We start from the raw sequence: 19,708 nt of genomic DNA on the forward strand, positions 1-19,708 counted from the left end.
TATTTTTGAAGAAATGATACACAGAATATACATTCAAATATACAAGAGATCCCAGAGGGATCTCGGAGCCCACCAAAGATTGATCTATGTCTGACAACTGTCAGGTGGATCAATCTTTTCTCAACTTTTCAAACTTCAACTATCAAAATCCAAGATGCAATCTGTCCGCCATCTTGTTGACCAATCGGTCCCAAAATGCACAATGCACAACTAGAGCCTAAGGAGATTCTACATATGGAATTTGAGACAGATCCTTGCAGTACTATCGGAGAAATAGTGGTAACAAATTTCAACTATCAAAATTCAAGATGGCGACCAGTCAACTATCTTGTTGATTGATGGGGCCCAAAAGTCAGTATGCACAGATAGGGCCCAATATGTTATTTGAGAACTATCCCTTCAGTACTTTGAGAAAAATTGGTAATAACTTTTTACTTCCAAAATTCAAGATGGCGGCCTGGCGGCCAACTTGTTGACAGATTGGTTACAAAACGCAATCTGCACAAATATGGCCCTAGGGGAACCTACATATGAAATTTAAGAATGATCCCTTCAGTACCTCAGGAGAAAATAGCTTTATAACAAACTTAAACTACCAAAATCCAAGATGGCTACCTGGCAGCCATCTTGTTGACCGAATGGTCCAAAAATGCAATATGCATAACTAGGGCCCTAGGGGAACCTACATACAAATTTTGAGAAAGATCCCTTCAATACTCGAGAAAAAACAATAAAGAGAATTGTTAACGGACGGAAAGACAGACCACGGACGAAAGGCGGTTTGAATAGCCCACTATCTGATGATGGTGTGCTAAAAGTATAGAGGAATCTTTATGAATCTTAAGGAGTTTCAAAGAGAATTTAAATTATTAATCTTATTGCTTTACCTGTAGCACCGTAGGCAAAGACAGTGGCATTGTACCCGGACACAACACTTGGGATCAGGAAACTGGCTGTTGATTTAAACACTTCTTCCTGTAAATGAAATCATGACCATGTTAAAAATGTTTAAATCTAATTAGAGTATTGATATCTAACTATTTGGCTGGGGGAAAAAATCATGGATAAACAGCATAATTCCATGGCAGTTTGTAGAAATCTCAGAGACGAGTAAAGTTGATGGATTCATTGGATAATTTCTACATTATTACATTTTTAAACTCAGGATATAAATAAAAACAACAGTAAAACACACAAAGCAGTGGAAATCAGTGTTGAGAAAAATGTGGAAAAAAAATCTTTTATTTTGCATTTAAGGACGGCCATTCTGACTGTCCCGTGCATACCTGTTGTGATTGCATGTGAGTTTTAGAAGACTTGTGTATTGTGAGGTTGTAAACCTTTTGATTACATGAAACTATAGCCTGCTTTAATGTGCTAGTAAATTAAAATCTTCAACCTGTTCAGTTGTTATGGACGCCGAGTTTTTAATCTAGCTGATAAAATCAATTCTTATAAGTACACACACAGGAGCAATTAAACAAAACCCAGGAAGATCTAAAGCCATATTTTCCATTACTATGAATCTTTAATGTAGGGACAGAAATGGTAAAGCAGAGAATACAAACAACTCATCACAAATTCGTTACAACGCCATTCTTTGCATGCAACTAACTGCCTTTCAGTACAAACTATTGTTTTCTTGAAATATTTAAAAGATCATTTATGAATAGATATTTTTACACAACCATTGAAGATTGTATCCTTTACCTGTATAGTATTGGGCTTATTGGACAATAAATCATTGCTGTGACATTTACACTACAGAAAGGGACATTTACATTAAGAGATATAATTTTTCCATGAATTTCATTTGACAACAGATACAGTACATATTTCATGATTACAGCAGGGCATTCAGTAGACCCCTAAGAGCATGTTTTAGACTCTGAAAAATCATATTTGACTCTTAGATTTGAAGCACAAATCTATCTGTCATGTTTTGACTCTTCAGATTTCTGAGAAATGGTTATTGAAAGGTCAACTGGATAGCCTGTACAGTAATTTCAGGTTCTATCAATGTGATTAGGTTCAATGTGATTACTATGAAAGTTTTCCAAAGAGAAAATGACAGCTTTGATTTATAAGCTAATGCCAATGAACTGAATCACCTAGTTACCCCATGATCATTTGGCATCAATCCAGTATTAGCCTTGATCTCATTCTGATCAAATAATCTGTCAGTATCTATACATTAATTACATATCAGGTTCATTTTCCCGGACACAAAATCACATTTAAATTCAAAGTGTTAAGTTAGTTTAGAAGACAGGATATCTTTATTACTTAATCTGAATGCATGGTGTATATATACCGATGCCAAGCTGTTTTAAATTCCATGACAAAGCAGAATGTAAAGAAACAGGTAAGGTTATTTTACAGCGCCTTTGGAATCCTATATAGAAATTGTCCTTTATCTGAGGTACATTATACCGGGTACCGACACGGCTATACCTCTGTTACACATTCCCATATCATACATATTCAAACTTCATGAAAAAACATTGGGCCTTGGGTGGCCTTTGTTGAATGCGTATTTACCAATCTGTCCCATGTACATTGTACATGACAATAGAACCAGTGATTTATTACAAAGTTACATTCTCTAGAAGAACAAACCCAGTAGCATTGTGTCTCCAGAATAAGACGGCTTTGAAGCATTGTTACTGCTCCGCACAACTGTTTATGCCACGTTATAAGATGACAAGATTTGCCATTAACCTCCCTTCAAAACCTGATTGACCTTTTGGAGTGTAGGATTGATCTGGAGACAATTGACACGCGACAATGAAGAACAGTTTGTTCTATAGAGCAATGCTTAGGTATATTGTTGAGGTTTATTATCCAAAATGTATTACAACATATACAACATCTATGTCTTTGGCCAAGTACAAAGGACCAGCATTTAAAAACTGCACCTAAATCTCGTTTTGAACCTGTAAATTTTATACTTAAAGCTATTTAAGTCTAATTAAAGTGTAATCAACACCTGGTCATCAAAGACTTTACTATTTTACATTTTATGTAGTTTGTTCTTTTCAAAACTGATGTAAATAGAGTCATTAAGTAAATTGATCAAACCAACATCATTGATAGGTAAAGGGATTGATACCTATGACCAATAGGTTTCAGTTGATTTTCTATGGCATTTTTTATGTTTCACTTCACCAAAAATACACTTTAAACCAAACCACAGCTGCTAGACACAAACAAATACTCCTTAGTACTTGTGTCTTGTAATTTATTCTATCTCCGATTACCATAAAACAGGACACTACTAGGACCCTCATTTATAATGTAAAAACAACATGTCCATATACCTATATATAACATCAGTTTAGAGTGATAAACAACATTTCTTTTTTTGTCCTGTAGTAATAATGGTTTTCATTTGCTATCAAATTTCAATAAATTATTGAAGATAACAAGAATCAATGAAACCCAATCCTGTACATTCTGTAGGGATGTTTACTACCAATAACTGTCCAATAGAACTGTCAGTATAACTTCATCATTATAAATGTTCAGATGGCATGCAACGAGCTTGTAACTCGACTTATTGCATGTATATAATCCAACCTATTGCTAAACACTTAGGCTAACCTATCTATTTTGGAATCCCAAAGGAATGGCAAAATATTTTAAACTAGATGAGGGTCATCATGAGAGAGATACAGTTATTACCATATATATTTGTATAACTTCTAGCACAAATGTTCTTTTGTAAGGATATAAGAATGGAAATTTAATCTTGTACTGCTGTATCCCTTATCATATTCAATTAAGATGATAATTTAAAAGGTTCAATTAGATGAAATGAAAATAAATTAATCGGGAACATAAAAGTAACATGAATCCACACAACACACCCTTGGATAGGAAAACAATTTGCGTGAATTATTTTGCAAATTGTTTTTGCCAGGTACCTGTTAACATTTTTTCTTTTTCCTCTCATTTTTTATTCATTTCTGTTTTTAAAAACTTAATTTCATTAAAGTTTAAAAACTGGAGCAGAGATAAAGTCCAGAGAGACAATGATGAATGATAAAACAATAGGATTGTATTCCCCGAGGAAATCTTGAGCAACCATAACACGGTCTGGTCGCCATGGCGGTACAGGTTACAATTCACCTGTGGGATGATGATGATAGGACACACATCACTGACAATGCAATCAATTTCTCCTCTTTTGTTAATTTCTACCATGTCACTTAGGATAATGACAGTAGGTTTATAAACATTGTGTGTATTGATCACCAAGTTATGATAAGCCAATGAATGCAGAGCCAATGAATACAGTTCCTATGAATTTTAGTTATTCATTTTCATATGCATCATTTCTATGCATGATAAATTTGTCTGATATGCAAGATCCAATCTATAGTCCAAAAGCATTTGAATATAATAATATGTGATCCGCAAATCACCAAGTTGTTTGCAGAACTAAAGCTCTTGCCTTCATAAGAAGTTTTTCAAAGTTTGAACATTGGACATTTTGATGATGTCTAAAGTAAATACTATGATATAATCCTTTATTGTTATCATATTTTCAGGATCCAATTTCACAACTTTGATTTATTAATAATAGACCCAATAAATCCAATTAATATTGCCTATTTGGTTAAGACTGATAATGCATATGGACTTTTACATTACCGTACATGTATTAACGGTACATGTTTCCAGTTTTACAGCACTTTCCGCTTAAAAGTCATAAATCTTCACTTTATGAAGGCAGGTTCGACAGATGTGTGTTACTGATAGATACTCATGGATACTGTAAATTATGCTAAGAAGTATTTCGGAGGCAATCTGTTCATGCCTATAATTGCCAATTCACACTGATGCCGACGTAAATCCCTTTAGATCCCGAACCAATGTTACCATCACCAACATCAATATCTAATAGGATATTAAGACATTGATTTTGGCTTTCACCTTCCAACCAGGTATCATTAAGGCGCCTTCAAGTCATATTGAGATGTGTGTGCTCTAGTTTCTTAAGAGGTTGATCTAGCTAGCAGGTGGAGATATAAATCCCGTATTGTATAAAGGTGAAATATATTTATTTATCAATCTTTGCTGGTATTGTCCTGGTAAAAATTTATACACAAACACATATTCACAAAGGTATTTCTGTAATTATGATATGGAGAAAAATTCTTTCTTTAGCAATGCTATCAATCTGAATTAATGCACTGAATGAAGTAATGAGAATGTGATTACAGTATCGGTGTAACAATATAATTCTGAATCCGTCCTCCAAGTTTTATTGAAATAATCATTTTTCTGCTGTGAACTAACCAAACTATACAACCTGTGCAAATATTATACATTGTTCTTTATTTACATAATATTTTGTTTTTCACTAAACCAGAATCTCTAATGAATATATTATTCATGGAAAAAGCTTAATGTCATTGAAGGTTGCTATATAGCATTACCAAAACATAGGGTGTGGTTGAATGTATACGTCAATATCTATTATATGTGATCTGACCATGATATATATATACATGTATATATATAATTAGGTCATTTCTGAGGTACCAGAATAGACACTATCAATTATTGACAGAGTGGAGAAGGTGAGCCTGACAGATACAAACACATAAGTTATTCATCAGTTCTACTGTCTCTAACTGTCAACAGTACGTAAATTCTGCCTAGCAACTAGCTGACTCAGGGACCTAGGCCCTGATTTCTTAAAAGAAGAAGAGCTGACTTACGTCAAAACTCAAGTCATCTCCTTATGTAACTACTGTTAATGTCATTTAATACTGAAGTTTGTTTCAAGAAATCACCGCTAGATAAGCCAAAGAACCATAAACTCAAGACACTGTTAGTTTGCATTATTCTTTATCCTAATATTAATTTATTTACACTTAATATCCGTCCTTTAAAAAAAAAAATTTCAAATACCTCATCATGGTAAAAAAATATGCTACCGAGATAGAAAAATCAACACATACCATGCAATGTAGCAAAATTAACATATAATAATTCAGTTTGTGTTAATCATTGAAAGGTTTTGAATGAAAAAATGGTTAAAAAAATAATTTACCTGAGATGCATTGCTGTCAAACGTATAATCAAATACAAATTTCTTCTCTCGTGATCGATTAGCTCTTAGTACATCATCATGTTCCGAATCACTCGGATCCATTAGTACAACCATCTGAAACAGACAAATTACATAATGATTACCAACAGTGCAATTCTTAAAGATCATGTAATTCAACGTGGTACATCCTACATTTATGTCTGTATGTGATCATTTATCAAAGACTTAATTAAGCAATGTTTGTGATGCACGTGTGCACCGTGCGGTGCTTGTATATTTGGAAGACTACAATATATCTAAATTTGTCACCTTGCAGCAGTCAGACTACCACTTTTAACTTTATCAAATTATAATGAGATATCTCACCATAGAGACAATAATCATGTTCATAATTGCAATAAGTTCCAAAAGAGCAATCATACTTGACCTTTGTAACCATGAATAAAGGTCAAGATCATTCATTCAAGCATACCTCAGGTCAATGTTTTGATTAATGACTCTGATTCCAAATAATTTACCATGGCAATTTGAATCAAGGACAAGGTTATTCATAAGCACCAACTTAGTAGGCAATAGGATCCCTCTAGCCTATCAGACCCATGGGATCTTGAAGTTCCAGGTCCAATATCAGGTCTCTGGTCCTCTTAACTTATTCTGAAGCCTGCATGACCTCTTTGACCATGTTTTAAGGTCATTTATCTGAACATATGACATTGTTTTAAGTTCATTTATTTGAACAAATTATTTCTTTGAACAATGTTACAGGCTCAGTATAAGGACCATTTTTGACAAGTCTTTGTAAAAGAAATAAAGCAAAATAATGTACATCAATATCTAAACAAGAGACTCAGAGGACCTGTATCGCTCACCTGGTTATTGTAATGCCAAGTAATGTTCAGTTTACTGGATCATTGTTTCTTTCCTGAAGGAATTTAAAAATTTACCTCCAATTTCCCTATTGGAAACCATTCTTTATAAAATTCATACAAACTACGTTACCCTTCCCCAAGGATGTTTCTGGCCAAATTTGGTTACATTCCATGCAAACTTCTATGACTAGTAGCAATTTAAAGGCTTTACCCCTATTTCCTTATTTGGGCCCCGCCCCTCCTTCCCCTGGGGGGGTCAGAGCCAAAATTTATACGAACTCTGCTCCCCTTCCCAAAGGATATTTTTGACCAAATTTGATTACATTCCATTCAGAACTTCGGGCCAGATGAGCTGCAAATCCTACTCTCCATGTATGGTAGCTTTTATATCTATAAACTATCTGGATATGGAAATAAGAAATATTCAAGTGCCCAAGCTCTTGTAATGATTAACAAACTGGTTTGGTACCTGTGGGCGACTAGTACAGCAGTAAAACAATTAAGTATGTATATACGGTCACAGTGAACTGTTGTGGGAGTACCTCAAGTGTTCTGTATACATATCAAATCAATCCACCATTGTTATACCATATCATATAGTCATGAGGCGTGGACTTGTACAATCCTTTTCGTCTTAATCACAATTTACTTTAAATGACGTATATATATACTTAATGTATAAGATTAGGTCGAGTGTCAAAAATAGAACTTCTGGCTCATGTACATGTACCCAGATTATGCTAAATATACCTAATGTAAAATATTTCTGAAAACTGAGGTGACATCGTATCCCATCTCAAGTGGTCAGAGACACTTCCTACTATGGCTCACTTTTGTTTGCTTGGGAGTTTAACATTCTCAAAACAGACAAAGTCATGTGAGGTCAAATTCCAAGGATTCAATATTTAGCATAATGTTTTGTAAATAGGTAAGGTCAAACAACGATGGCATCTTCTGAATGTGACCTATATAGGTCTGTGCGTAAAAGTAGAAAGAACAGCTTACATGATAGTGCTACCTCCCTGAAACATACAACTGATGACACCAAGAAGGGCAACTCTAGTCATGACTCTCCTTATATGCTACATGTACATATACTATATGCATTTAACAGGAGAAGCTAATGACATTTTTAGCTTGGGAACACAATCCAGAGCCTTAATGACAAGAGAAATAAGAATGTCTCATAAGGATAGAATCAAGACAAATTTTCTGCAGTGGAATCAACTGCTGGCATGATAAATACAGGACAGGATTTCAAGAAATTAGAAACACAGAAAAACCTACAATAGTCCAAAAGATCCATAGTTTTGGATCTGATTCTACTCTGTATGTCCCTTTGACAGAAGCCTACCTCAAACCTTTAGGAAACCCTACAACTTATTTTCCCCACATGAGATCAGAAACTTATGACTAATTACTATATTCTTCTCCTAATACTAAGCCTTCAAGCAAACAAATTGAACATTTGGAAAATCTCCAGAAAATTCCGGTAACCATGGCTTCCTGATAACCAGTTCCTTGTAAATAGTAACAACAGTAGTCTATTGTATGATATTGATAAAGTTTGGATGGTCTTTTCCAAACACAAAATTATTTCTGTGAGCAAACACAGAAGATGTATAAGTACTTGATCGTGCCTGTCTGATGTTTGTACGACAAGATTGCTTCTGGGTAGACAAACATGGATAATTGCAGCACTGTGTACAAGTCAATCAGACAATACTTTGGTACACAAACATACAAAATCTAATATTTACTAGCAGTAGCAAAATAGCGTTATTCAAACACCATTTTCACATTTTATTGCAAATACATAATTTCTTCACAACAGCAAGTATGCATTTATTGTAATCTTGAACACATTGCAACTTTAAGTGCTCTCTGCTTGAACATTGAGATTGCAAGGAGGGGCATAGAAAAGAAACAAGTTATAAGGGAAGCTACAATGAAGATCAAGAAGAATAATGGTTTAAAATACAATTGGGAAAATGAAAACCATAACCATTATTTGTACAGCAGCATTTTTTTAGTTAAATTTTCAGTAAAAGTAACACAAGATATTGCGTAGCCTTTTGTATTACATTCTGTATGAAGTTACTCTATATAGTTTGTCAGCAAGACAATGTTATATCAGAAGTTAATTGATTAAAAAGTACTTATTATAATAAAATTGAACAAAACCATACCATAGTGTAACAAGGTCTTTTATGAAGGATTTGGATCAATACACCTGGTCATTATTTGATATTCATCTACACAATGACAAAGTCTACAAAGTGGATAAAGAACATTGAATTTTAATTAGATTGACATTTTTATACTTGAAACCTCATAGATGAATCGCCCGCCTATAGATCTGTGCTTAATTACACAAAGTTAAAGACATCAGTATTGATTTTAGAGAAATGATACACATCTAAAAAGTGAAACCTTTGATTGAGATAAAAAGAAAGAAAAAACGTTAAACATCCATAGGATAAAAATTTCATCTTGCAGAATTCACATCTGAAACTTAAAACCTTTGATCGACATATACAGAAAAAAAAGTTCAAACATCAAATATAAATTTTATAAAGTACAAAAGAATCTGGACTTAATTTTTCATGGCAAATTTATTCTAGGCAAAACAAGTTTGATATTGAACTTGTTTCATCTAGGATATCAAAGACTGTATGGTTTAATGTGCATGTAGTTTGTTATAGCTGATGCAGAGGCAGTGAGATAAGTTGTGTAATTTATTACAGACAGAGAGTTATAGCTTCTGCCATAAAATCGCCTGATAATAAATATCTGATTCAACCAATGGAACACATTGCAGGATTTGGACACCATTGAGAAACAAAGCTGTACTTTATCAATTGATTGATCAGAGAATGCAATATCTAACATTAATAGCAGGTGAAATTAAAGGGAAATGACATCTTACCATGGCTGATACGGAAATTTAACCAGAGGATATATCAGCTCAAAGCTTTTTCTCACTTATTTGGGGAGGAACCTTTTCCTTCATTTTGAAATGAAAATTGACATTTAGAAGAGCATTTCAAGGAGAAACTGCATTTTTGGTAAATTTCGCTTAATTTTAATAATTTTTCATGGGGAATAGGGTCCATGATTAACTCCTTAGAGCCCTAGAAAAGCATTGCACTCCCTCTGCATGGTTTTGATTTTCCCACTCAAATATTGAAAATGAAAAAAAAATACCCGTACATCCATAAAATGACAAAACAGCAACATTTGTGACAAAGCACACTCAGCTGTGACAAAACATTATTTCATTTCATGATGGCTCAATATCATATAGTGACTGAACAAGTTCTACATATATATTAACAATGCATGTACAGCCCAACATTCTAAAACATAGAAGTATACCAGACAATTTAATGGACTTTTTAAGACAGACCAGTAGAGCTGTAGTGTTTTGGCCTTGAAAGTTATATACCCTTGCAATGCTCAGCAGGTCAACCTGCGAGTATAATCTGATAATTGAAAGTCTGTGTAATTCCAACTACAAGTCATTTCATAAATGATAAATTGTCTCTTTATCTGGTGCTTTGTTTTGAGGCCAAGAAGATTTGAGCCTTCAGCGAGGCTTGACTTTCTTCTGTACTGAAATAAGTACATGGGATATCAGGTACAATAGAAAATCAATGTGTGAAAAATCAATATTAGTGCCTATATCGATCCCTGGAGGTTCTTACAGGTTTCAATACACACAGCTTAAGTACATTCACTTTGTTCTACTTCTAACATTCTTATAGTCAACAATCTGTGTGTTTGTGAGACTATATATTTATAGCTCTGAATACAACAATACCCTTAACCATATTTTTCTAGCTTTCTAGTCTTTTTCTCCTTAACCATATTTTTCTAGCTTTCTAGTCTTTTTCTCCTTGTAAAACAAAAATATATCTTACAAGTTACATTTTATACAATTTGCTGTCAAAATTTGTTAATAGATACCATATATGAACACTCTAACGCTAATACTTATTTAATCAAATTTGAATGCCACATAAGTTGATGTGTAATGGTAAGGTAATGTGTATTATGGACTGTTCACCTTCGGACAGGTGAACTAAATTCAAATACATGTATAAGTTAAAGGTCATGGAATACTTTATGTTAACATATTTATAACCACACTTTCTTAATAGGCATTCCCTTCTTCTAAATCATATATTAAATCATTTAAAATTATCTATTTTTGTGATCAATTGTGATATCAAATGTTCCATTCAGTGTACTCACACCCATGTATAGAAAAATAAAATGATTGAACTTGAAGTAAACTTCAACCTGGTTTTTGTTTTGTGTAGATAATCCCATCCGATCAGGAATCATCGTTTCAGACAGGACAGATAAAGGATCACATTAAATATCTATTTATATTAAACTTGTTATAGAACACGATGTTTAGGAAGCCATATCGTCAATAAAGGTCCACTTCGTAACTGGTTTTCTCTCTTTTCATACTATCATATCAAAGCCAGAAAGTTTGAAAGCAAGTAAAATGATCAATGTCATAGGCCAATGATAAATACGTAGGACCTTGTTAAATGTAATATTAATATTAGTTGTGTGTTCAACACTACATGGGCTATGATTAATTCAACACAGACACTTCAAGGCCAATATTTATACATTATAAACACATATTTCTTCCAAATAACTCAGAAAAGTACTGAAAATATATATAAAGGGTTGGAATTGATGTCTATGCTTCAATCACAGTTCCAATGAACAATTTTGAAGGTGTCGCCAAAGCAGATATACAACTTTTTATTCACTACAATACCCTATTGTGAACAATCTCACCTAAGCAAACACACAGAATGGCTTTTGACCTCTGTAGCAAAAGAATACACAATCTACAGTACTTATTCAACTAGCCATTCACCTATCGATCCATGATAAATCATTTATTCTTGCAGGCTGAAAATAGCCAGGGTCGTGTAGTTGGCCGAACCCCATCCCGGGTGACTTAGGCAGATTATGGCTTCAGGTTTTAATAAGATTCACTCTACCTGAATTCTACACTACAGTACCTCTATAGGTCTGTATGATAGCAGGAATGGCTAAGGTACAAACGTTATAGTCAAACTTCAGCTTCGGTGCATATGAATGAAATAATATTGAAAACAGCTAGGTAATAATAAACATGTACTGACTGTATTCTGGTCAAAGGGCTTTTTCTAGGAGCTTTTTGGGGCAGATAATGGGCCCCATTCCCAATGGAAATAATTTCAAATTTATGCCAAATTCCAAAAAACTAGTTTACTCATAGAAATTGACTTGCCAATTTCATTCCCAAAATAAGGTCAAAAGCCCCCTTCCGAATTGAGTGAAAAAGCCCTGCTGTTTAATAACTCAAAGTTTAATGTTAAAGTTACCATCATTAATTGGTCGATGTTATTCCATTTTTTACAATTCTAATAAGAGAGGTTCTGTAACATGCCTGGTCAAATAAAACATTGTGTATATACAAATGTATATAATTAAATTAATTGAATCAAGCGATTATATCACTATACTTAGTACATGTACAATGTACCTCAATTCAGTATGGCTGTACATGTGTTTTTCAGCAGAACGACAACAAAGTCTGGAGCATGTACACCAAAATACTCTACTTATAATTGGCTGTTACACAATCTAATTTAAAACTTTACATGTACTTGTAATTCAATGTAAACATTTTTTGGTCTACAAATCCTTCTAATCCAGCAGATCAATCTAAGAACTAGTTTAGTGGCTGACATATTAAACTGTATCATAAAATCCCTGATAACATCTGAATTGCTGTCATACATTCAAACAGACATATTCATTATTAATTTTGACACCTGTATATTATCAAAGTCTGTGGCATTTTAATACATTAGCAAATTAATGTTGTATGTAATTACATTAGCTTCCAAATATCACATTCAGTGGTTTAAAATTTTCTGTTTGAAGAATTTCAAATTTCTTTTCATTTGTTAACAAATATTTTTTTATATGATGGAAAAAAAAATTTTTGTTTGTTTTGATGTAAACATTTAATAAATCTGTTTACATCAATCTAGTTACGAACATTTTATATTGTTTTTTCTGTCTTTTTAATACAGTAATACCTGCCTTAGCGACCATCATTTTTCTAGGGTCCCAAATGACCAATTTAAACACAATTCAACCTGTGTATTGAGACCATCTGGCTATAAAGATCATTTTCCTTGTGTCTCTTGAGTTGTCTTTACAGACAGGTTTGACTGTAATATTAGTTGTTGTTGGGAAGAATATTTTCAGAATTCTTTTTCAGACTTAACTAAATATGTCCACTGATATTGCCATAAAAATCCTTCTATAGAAAACTTAGTTAATTACCTCTGAGAAAATATATTTTCAAAAATCAAAACTGTTACAAAAATGAGTAAGAGCTAGTGAAGTATTCCCCGAGATAGATTACATATGAAGTGTTAGTAGCCCTAAATGGCAATACCAATACATTAAGCATATATAGGTCACTAGCGCTATCACTGATTGTAACAATAGCATTAACTGTAATAAACATAATCACATCTTAGTAATAGTCATTTATATTTCATCACTGTCCCCCAGACAACCTCTACCTAGTCTAATTGTATTAATAAATACTTATCTATCAACCTATGATTCAATCAGCATTATATGCATTACGTTATAATACACTATGTCAGGAAAGGGAAAAGGTCAAAACAAAGGTCAAACATGATTATCATTTTTTGTGTCATTTCTATTGCTAGTTCATGCTATTGTTTTGAAACCTAAATGATTTCAAATTAAACATACCATGAACAAATTATAAATACATGAAGTTTAATTTTGACAAATGAGATAACGCCCCTTAAAAGACATCTCTACTTTCTTATCAGGAAAATGAATGGGCACTAGAGAATTGAAATCTACTTAAACTTCACTTCTGAAAAGTGCTCCAAAGTGCTCTGCAATCTGCTGCTGCTACGCAACAAAAAACAGCCAAACATTAACAAACATTGATAAAGTGCCATGCGTCAAAAGATATTTCTACAAGTTTAAAATCATTGAAATTTTAAATGCTCAACAGCACTGGGATTACCAACTCAATGGTAATGTATACATAAATGTAATAAATATTGTAAGGAAGGAATGACTTGCAGGTGGATACACCGAACATAAATCCTCAGTACGTATTGCATAACATTTCATTTTCAATTAATCAGTATGAATTTTGTCCGAGACTCCTACAATAAAGCTGCTTCAAGAAGATAATCTTATAAGTTTGTAACACTATTCAATATTGAGAATTACTTCATAAGATAAACATCATTGCATCATATTACATATAAATAATTCCCAATGGGTATACAATCTTTGTATCAACATTTCTTTTTTTTTGCAAGTGGTTGTAGTGGACAAGTGGTTTAAATGTCCCGACTGTTTAACATATATCACAGCAAGCCATCTACCTCTGGGTTATTTAGTTGAAATCCCATGAGAGGCATTTACCAGGTGTTGAATGCTGGTCTGTGGATTTTCTCTGGGTACTTTGGCTTTCCTCTACTATTCAAACCTGGCACATCCACAAATAACACTGGCTGTTAATTGGATGTTAAACTAATCAAGCAAAATAATACATTTTTTTATTTATTAATTTTGCGAGAGAAAAAATCTGAAAATCTAACAATGGAAATTCATGTCAGTGGAAGCTAATTACAAATGGCACATGAATAATGCCAAAGTATGTACACATGATATGAAATTATGACTTTGCACCAACTGGTGACAGACAGTGATTTTTATATACCCAAGGATTAGACAGGATTACGGACAGTCAACATGTTATATATGCTAACATTGGGGTCTAGTACCAAGTTACACCACAGTATTACATTGATCCTATGGTTGGGGTGATTATGTGTAACACAAATCAAGGACTCCCATATACATGGATTCTAGGCCAATATCATAGTGTTTACAATTATTAATCTCTGTCTTGGCATTGTTTCAATTTTCAAGCTTCTGTCTCAAGGAATGGTTGATAAGACAGTGTGATTCACTTATTAATAATACAGCACTGGTTTTGTATGACCATATAGGGCATTTTTGTCTCATTTTCTATAGTGAATTCAACTGGAAAATTTGGAGAACTATTATAATATCTAATAAATGTATAATTTTTTAGTTTCTGCTCTAAATGTCTAAAAAGACACCAAAATCCCAAAAGTGACCAATCTTGTAATTATAATGCAACAAGCACAATCTATCCCTTTGATCATTTTGTTGGTCCAAAATTTAATGAATAATAAATAACAAAATTTCTATTTCAAAGATAATCTTTCAACATTTTTGTTTTCATTAGTTTAGAAAGTGGTAACCTTTTGGGTAAAAGAAAAGCCTTTTCAAGATTATCTTAAATAACTAGACCAGATTAATCAATCAAATGACAATAGCCATAATTATGTTCGAAACATGGATGTAGATCATCATGTGACTCCCATTGGAATGCTCTCAACTAGCAGTTCTGTGTTTCACAATAACTGATTTTCAACTTGAGTTAATCTTTTTACAAAGCAGTTATACTATATGTATGTAAAGGCCTAATTACAATCAAAATAAACATGTATTGTCCAAGTTCAATGAAAGAATGCCCTAGTTACATGAAGTCATTGTAACATTCCTTCTAAACAATACCAAACAAATTCTTTAGCTTCAATAGCCAGATATGTAAAAAAGTTACCTATGAAAAGGTAAAGTGAAAGATTTTATCTATTACTTCTTCTGCCAATGGCACAACAGTATATATACAGTATAGAATGCAAGATCAAATAGATAAACCAAGGACATGTTTATACAAATTTTAAATTTTGGACACTATATCCCATCCAAGGATTTATAAGTGAGAAGGATTCGTGACTGTCTCTTTACACTACTAAACACCACGCGAGACGCTTATGATCCGGGAATAAAAACCATTTTTCTTAACAAATACTTGTCTTATCGAGTCAAACGAAACACCAATGTAAAGTTAATTAAATCGCACAACGTTTATAACTTGCATTAAAGACGGAAGATTTAGAAAAAATGTCTTAAACTATCGTTAAAAAAATACGACAGCTCATGAAATGACAGCACGCTTCAGAAAGTAAGATGGTAACCCTCGCACCCGCAAGCTACATCAAAGGATGCGCCGGCGGATATCAAAGGAAATCAGTCGTCGCCCAACGTCACGGTCAGTGCACAAACACAAAAGCGCCTGCGCTGTTTGCCCAAAACCCAGTGTGACTTATCCTTCTCATATACGTCCTTGATCCCATCATAACAAGACATGACTGAATTTATCATACACTTGAAATGATTCTGAGACAGGTCACTGTGCAATCATATAAATTCCTCAGGATTATTGTTTCACATTTCCATGTTAAAAACCTATAGTCATTTAACATTCATTGTTAGATCAGATTGCTATAAGTTAAGCCATGCGACATAAACATAAATCTCTGTGAAATGTTGCAATAATTTTCATATAAATAGGTTGAACTGATGCCAGAATATAACCCATATAATGGAAATGCTATAATAATACTGCTGAAAGTCGTACAGTACATCAATGCTGCTACATTAATAGACTTATAATCTATCTAGTATATATAAAAAAGTTTGAGGCGTCTTTTCTGCAAGATTTGGACAAATTTACACCCAATCCCAATGAAAATGCCTCTATTTTCCCCCAATTCAAGCCTTAAATTACCCCAAATCAGTTACTTGAAAATTACCCAAACATTTGAGATAAACTGAATCAAACTGATGAGTAAGTTAGGATGTAGATATAGTTGGATTTGCTTTAGAACGCTACACATAAGCTGCACTGGAAAAAAATCTTTTTCTTTATGATTGAATTCACATTTTAAAATGAATCTATTATTTTCCTCAAATTTAAACCCACAAGCCTCATTTCAAAATGAAAATGAAAAGGTTTCTGGTATACATGGCTGTCTTACCTTCTTCTGAACTTTGTGGGCAATCGTTGAAGCCCCCATCATACTTTCATCTTCATTCATAGGGCGAATTCGGAGAGCAACCTGCCAGAAATACAAACACAAAACTGTTAAAAATTCAAAATCAACAGAAATTCATTTCAGTAAACCTTTATTATAATTTTAGTCAACATGTAATGTTTCTAATTAAATGGGTGCAAAGCAGAGATAAGACAAAGGTTACTGATAACTAATGTAAGTAATTTTGTTTCATCTGCATGGGCATGGGTGACCGATCCAGTTGGTTCAACAACTAGGCTAGGGTATTTGAAACAGGTACAAATAATATAGAATCAACTGCCCAATTAATTTATTTTCTTCAGAAACTTTTTTACTTTTCTTCCATCTGTACTGTTTATCTCCTAAAACCAAAAAGTGAACAGTTCTCATCTGGAATGGTATCATATAATGTTTGATATATTTTTTTGTTTTGTGATTTACAGATGCTGTGAATATACACGTAAAAGCTAAAATTGTTTCTAGTTGAAATTACTTTAAGGTGATAACATAAAGATTGGAATTTGAGGATTAATTTCATTATCTTCTGGCATATATTGTAATCAATATATTTATATGTAATCAGTCTAATTATTATACAGTTGGTATTAACCTCAATCATTGACCCAAACTTACACAACTCTAAGACCTTGTTTACTGTTATTGTGAAGCAGTTTGTTGATCCTGACTAAAATTTCACGTTTGGAGAACTCATAGTCTTACCAGTATGCCATAATGGTCCTGCTGACTTGGTTAAACAAGAATGAATATATGAACACGTATTTTTTTTTAATTTTAGGATTTTTCCCAAAGGATTGGTATTAGATTTTTTTTAAAGGAAGTAATGAAAGTATAATTATAATAAATTTTCTATTGATAATCTATTAGACTAGATTATTTTCTCATCAAATCTGTAAAAGGCAATAGATATCAGAGGTTATTTCAATTTCCCATCTTCTTTTCAAGCTGTATACATGCTTTACATATTCCTATCACCATGGACCTATCTCTTCTGAATTAAACATTATACACACAAAACCACTTGATCACACTATTTCAAAAGAATCTGTCACTCCACTTACACTATTTAAATCAATATTTCAGACATGATCTAGACAATGTGGCACATTTAATGACTACAGCACATTCATATAAATATGTACCCATAAACACATCTCAACATAAAGACAAGATTAAATATTGTGAACCAACCATACCTTCATGTAGGATAGATCAATTAAACAAGTACATTTACACAATTATGTTCCAGATCTATCTATTTTTTCTATTTTATTATTTTTTCTTTACAAAGGTGTCGGTGTATATATGAGAATCAAAAACCTGTCGCATAAGGTGTATCTATCCAAAAGAGCATGACCAAGAGTGCAAGATTCTGTTTATCATTAACAGGGCTTTGAATTTGGGAAAATGTGCGACAAAACCAGGATTTGGAAAAAATTATGAAATATGAAATAAAGCATAACAAATAAGATTTTTTATTTCCAGTGTAGTTTATGTACTTTTCTGAAGCCAATTCACAAATATTTAAGGTCTTAACCAACTAAGTTCATGTAATATTTTTATATAGTTTACAAGAAATTTTGATTTTGGGAAATTTAAGGTTTGAATTGGGAAAAATTTAGAGGTTTTGCCATGGGGAATGGGGCCGATTTTCGGCCCCAAATCATGTTGAAAAAAAGCCCTGATTAAAAATGTTTTCTGCTTCATTGTGACATCAAAACAATAGCTTCTTATATGTATAGTGAAATAGATTGGTATCAATTTTGGTTAGAAAATGGTTCAAGTTTGAAACTGAAGGAGATATGAAGAAATCTTTTAGTTAAAATACATACTCTATATATATAGTTCTTGTACAAAGATAAAGATCTCGGCACATTAACCCGATTCCTAATGGATTGTAATAGGTAAGGTTGAACCTATTGACATACATTTAACTACTTCAGTCTCTCTTAACATTAAATATTGATATGAAATGTATACCATAGGTTGTTAAAAGGGTTTTTGTAAGAAACTTCAAGCAAATTTGGAATCTAATTTCCTTTTTACCAGTATATTTTAAAAGTAATTTTAAAGTTGTAAAGGGCAATATTATTATTTCATACCAATATTAAAACAGCTATCCATGTTCACTTCAATTTTCTTAAATGGAACTTTATTATCAGTACTTTCCTAATTATATATATCCATGTAGAACTATATTATACTGTATTTCTTCAAGCCAAATGGGTCGTCCCACAAATTCCATTAAAAATATATTGTACTAGAACTTTACAAAATCAGGAGCTTTTACCAAGAATTTTTATACATTATTTCATGAAATTTATGGATAAAAGAAAACTCTTTTTCATTTGTATCTCATATTGTTTATTTTGAACCTTCATGATTGTGGTGACCAAAATTTATTTCCATAATATTAACTTAAAAGTCATACGTTTTTAAGAGTTTAATTAAATTATTTACCTATCACTAAAGAATCCTTCCCATGCAAATCAAATGTCGTCATCAAATTTAATGAAGTTTAGCATGGATTAATTAATTAAGGTATATATCACAGTAATAAATAGACTAAATAGCTATATCATTCGAAGATGTTTGGTTAATGTTAATACGTCATCTGTATAATCCTTTCTATAATCCCATGGCTGTCATCTTAATTAGTTTCCTTACCAAATTTAATTAATTAGTTAAAAACTTAATTGAAAGTAACCTGGTGCCTT

General features: G+C 32.7%; 1 protein-coding gene across 2 annotated transcripts in view; it reads right to left on the minus strand.

Moving 5' to 3' along the window:
• Positions 1-19,708, minus strand: part of LOC138323157 (kinesin-like protein KIF19) — a 36,950-nt gene that overhangs the window by 16,433 nt on the left and 809 nt on the right. For both annotated transcript variants that reach the window (XM_069267563.1, XM_069267564.1), the window contains exons 2-4: positions 16,938-17,018; positions 6,065-6,178; positions 888-975 (exon numbers count right to left, since the gene is read on the minus strand). In XM_069267563.1, the coding sequence (XP_069123664.1) occupies positions 888-975; positions 6,065-6,178; positions 16,938-17,018 (283 nt within the window). The remainder of the gene's footprint in view (positions 1-887; positions 976-6,064; positions 6,179-16,937; positions 17,019-19,708) is intronic.

Source organism: Argopecten irradians, chromosome 5 (assembly GCF_041381155.1).
Source record: "Argopecten irradians isolate NY chromosome 5, Ai_NY, whole genome shotgun sequence".
Taxonomy (NCBI): domain Eukaryota; kingdom Metazoa; phylum Mollusca; class Bivalvia; order Pectinida; family Pectinidae; genus Argopecten; species Argopecten irradians.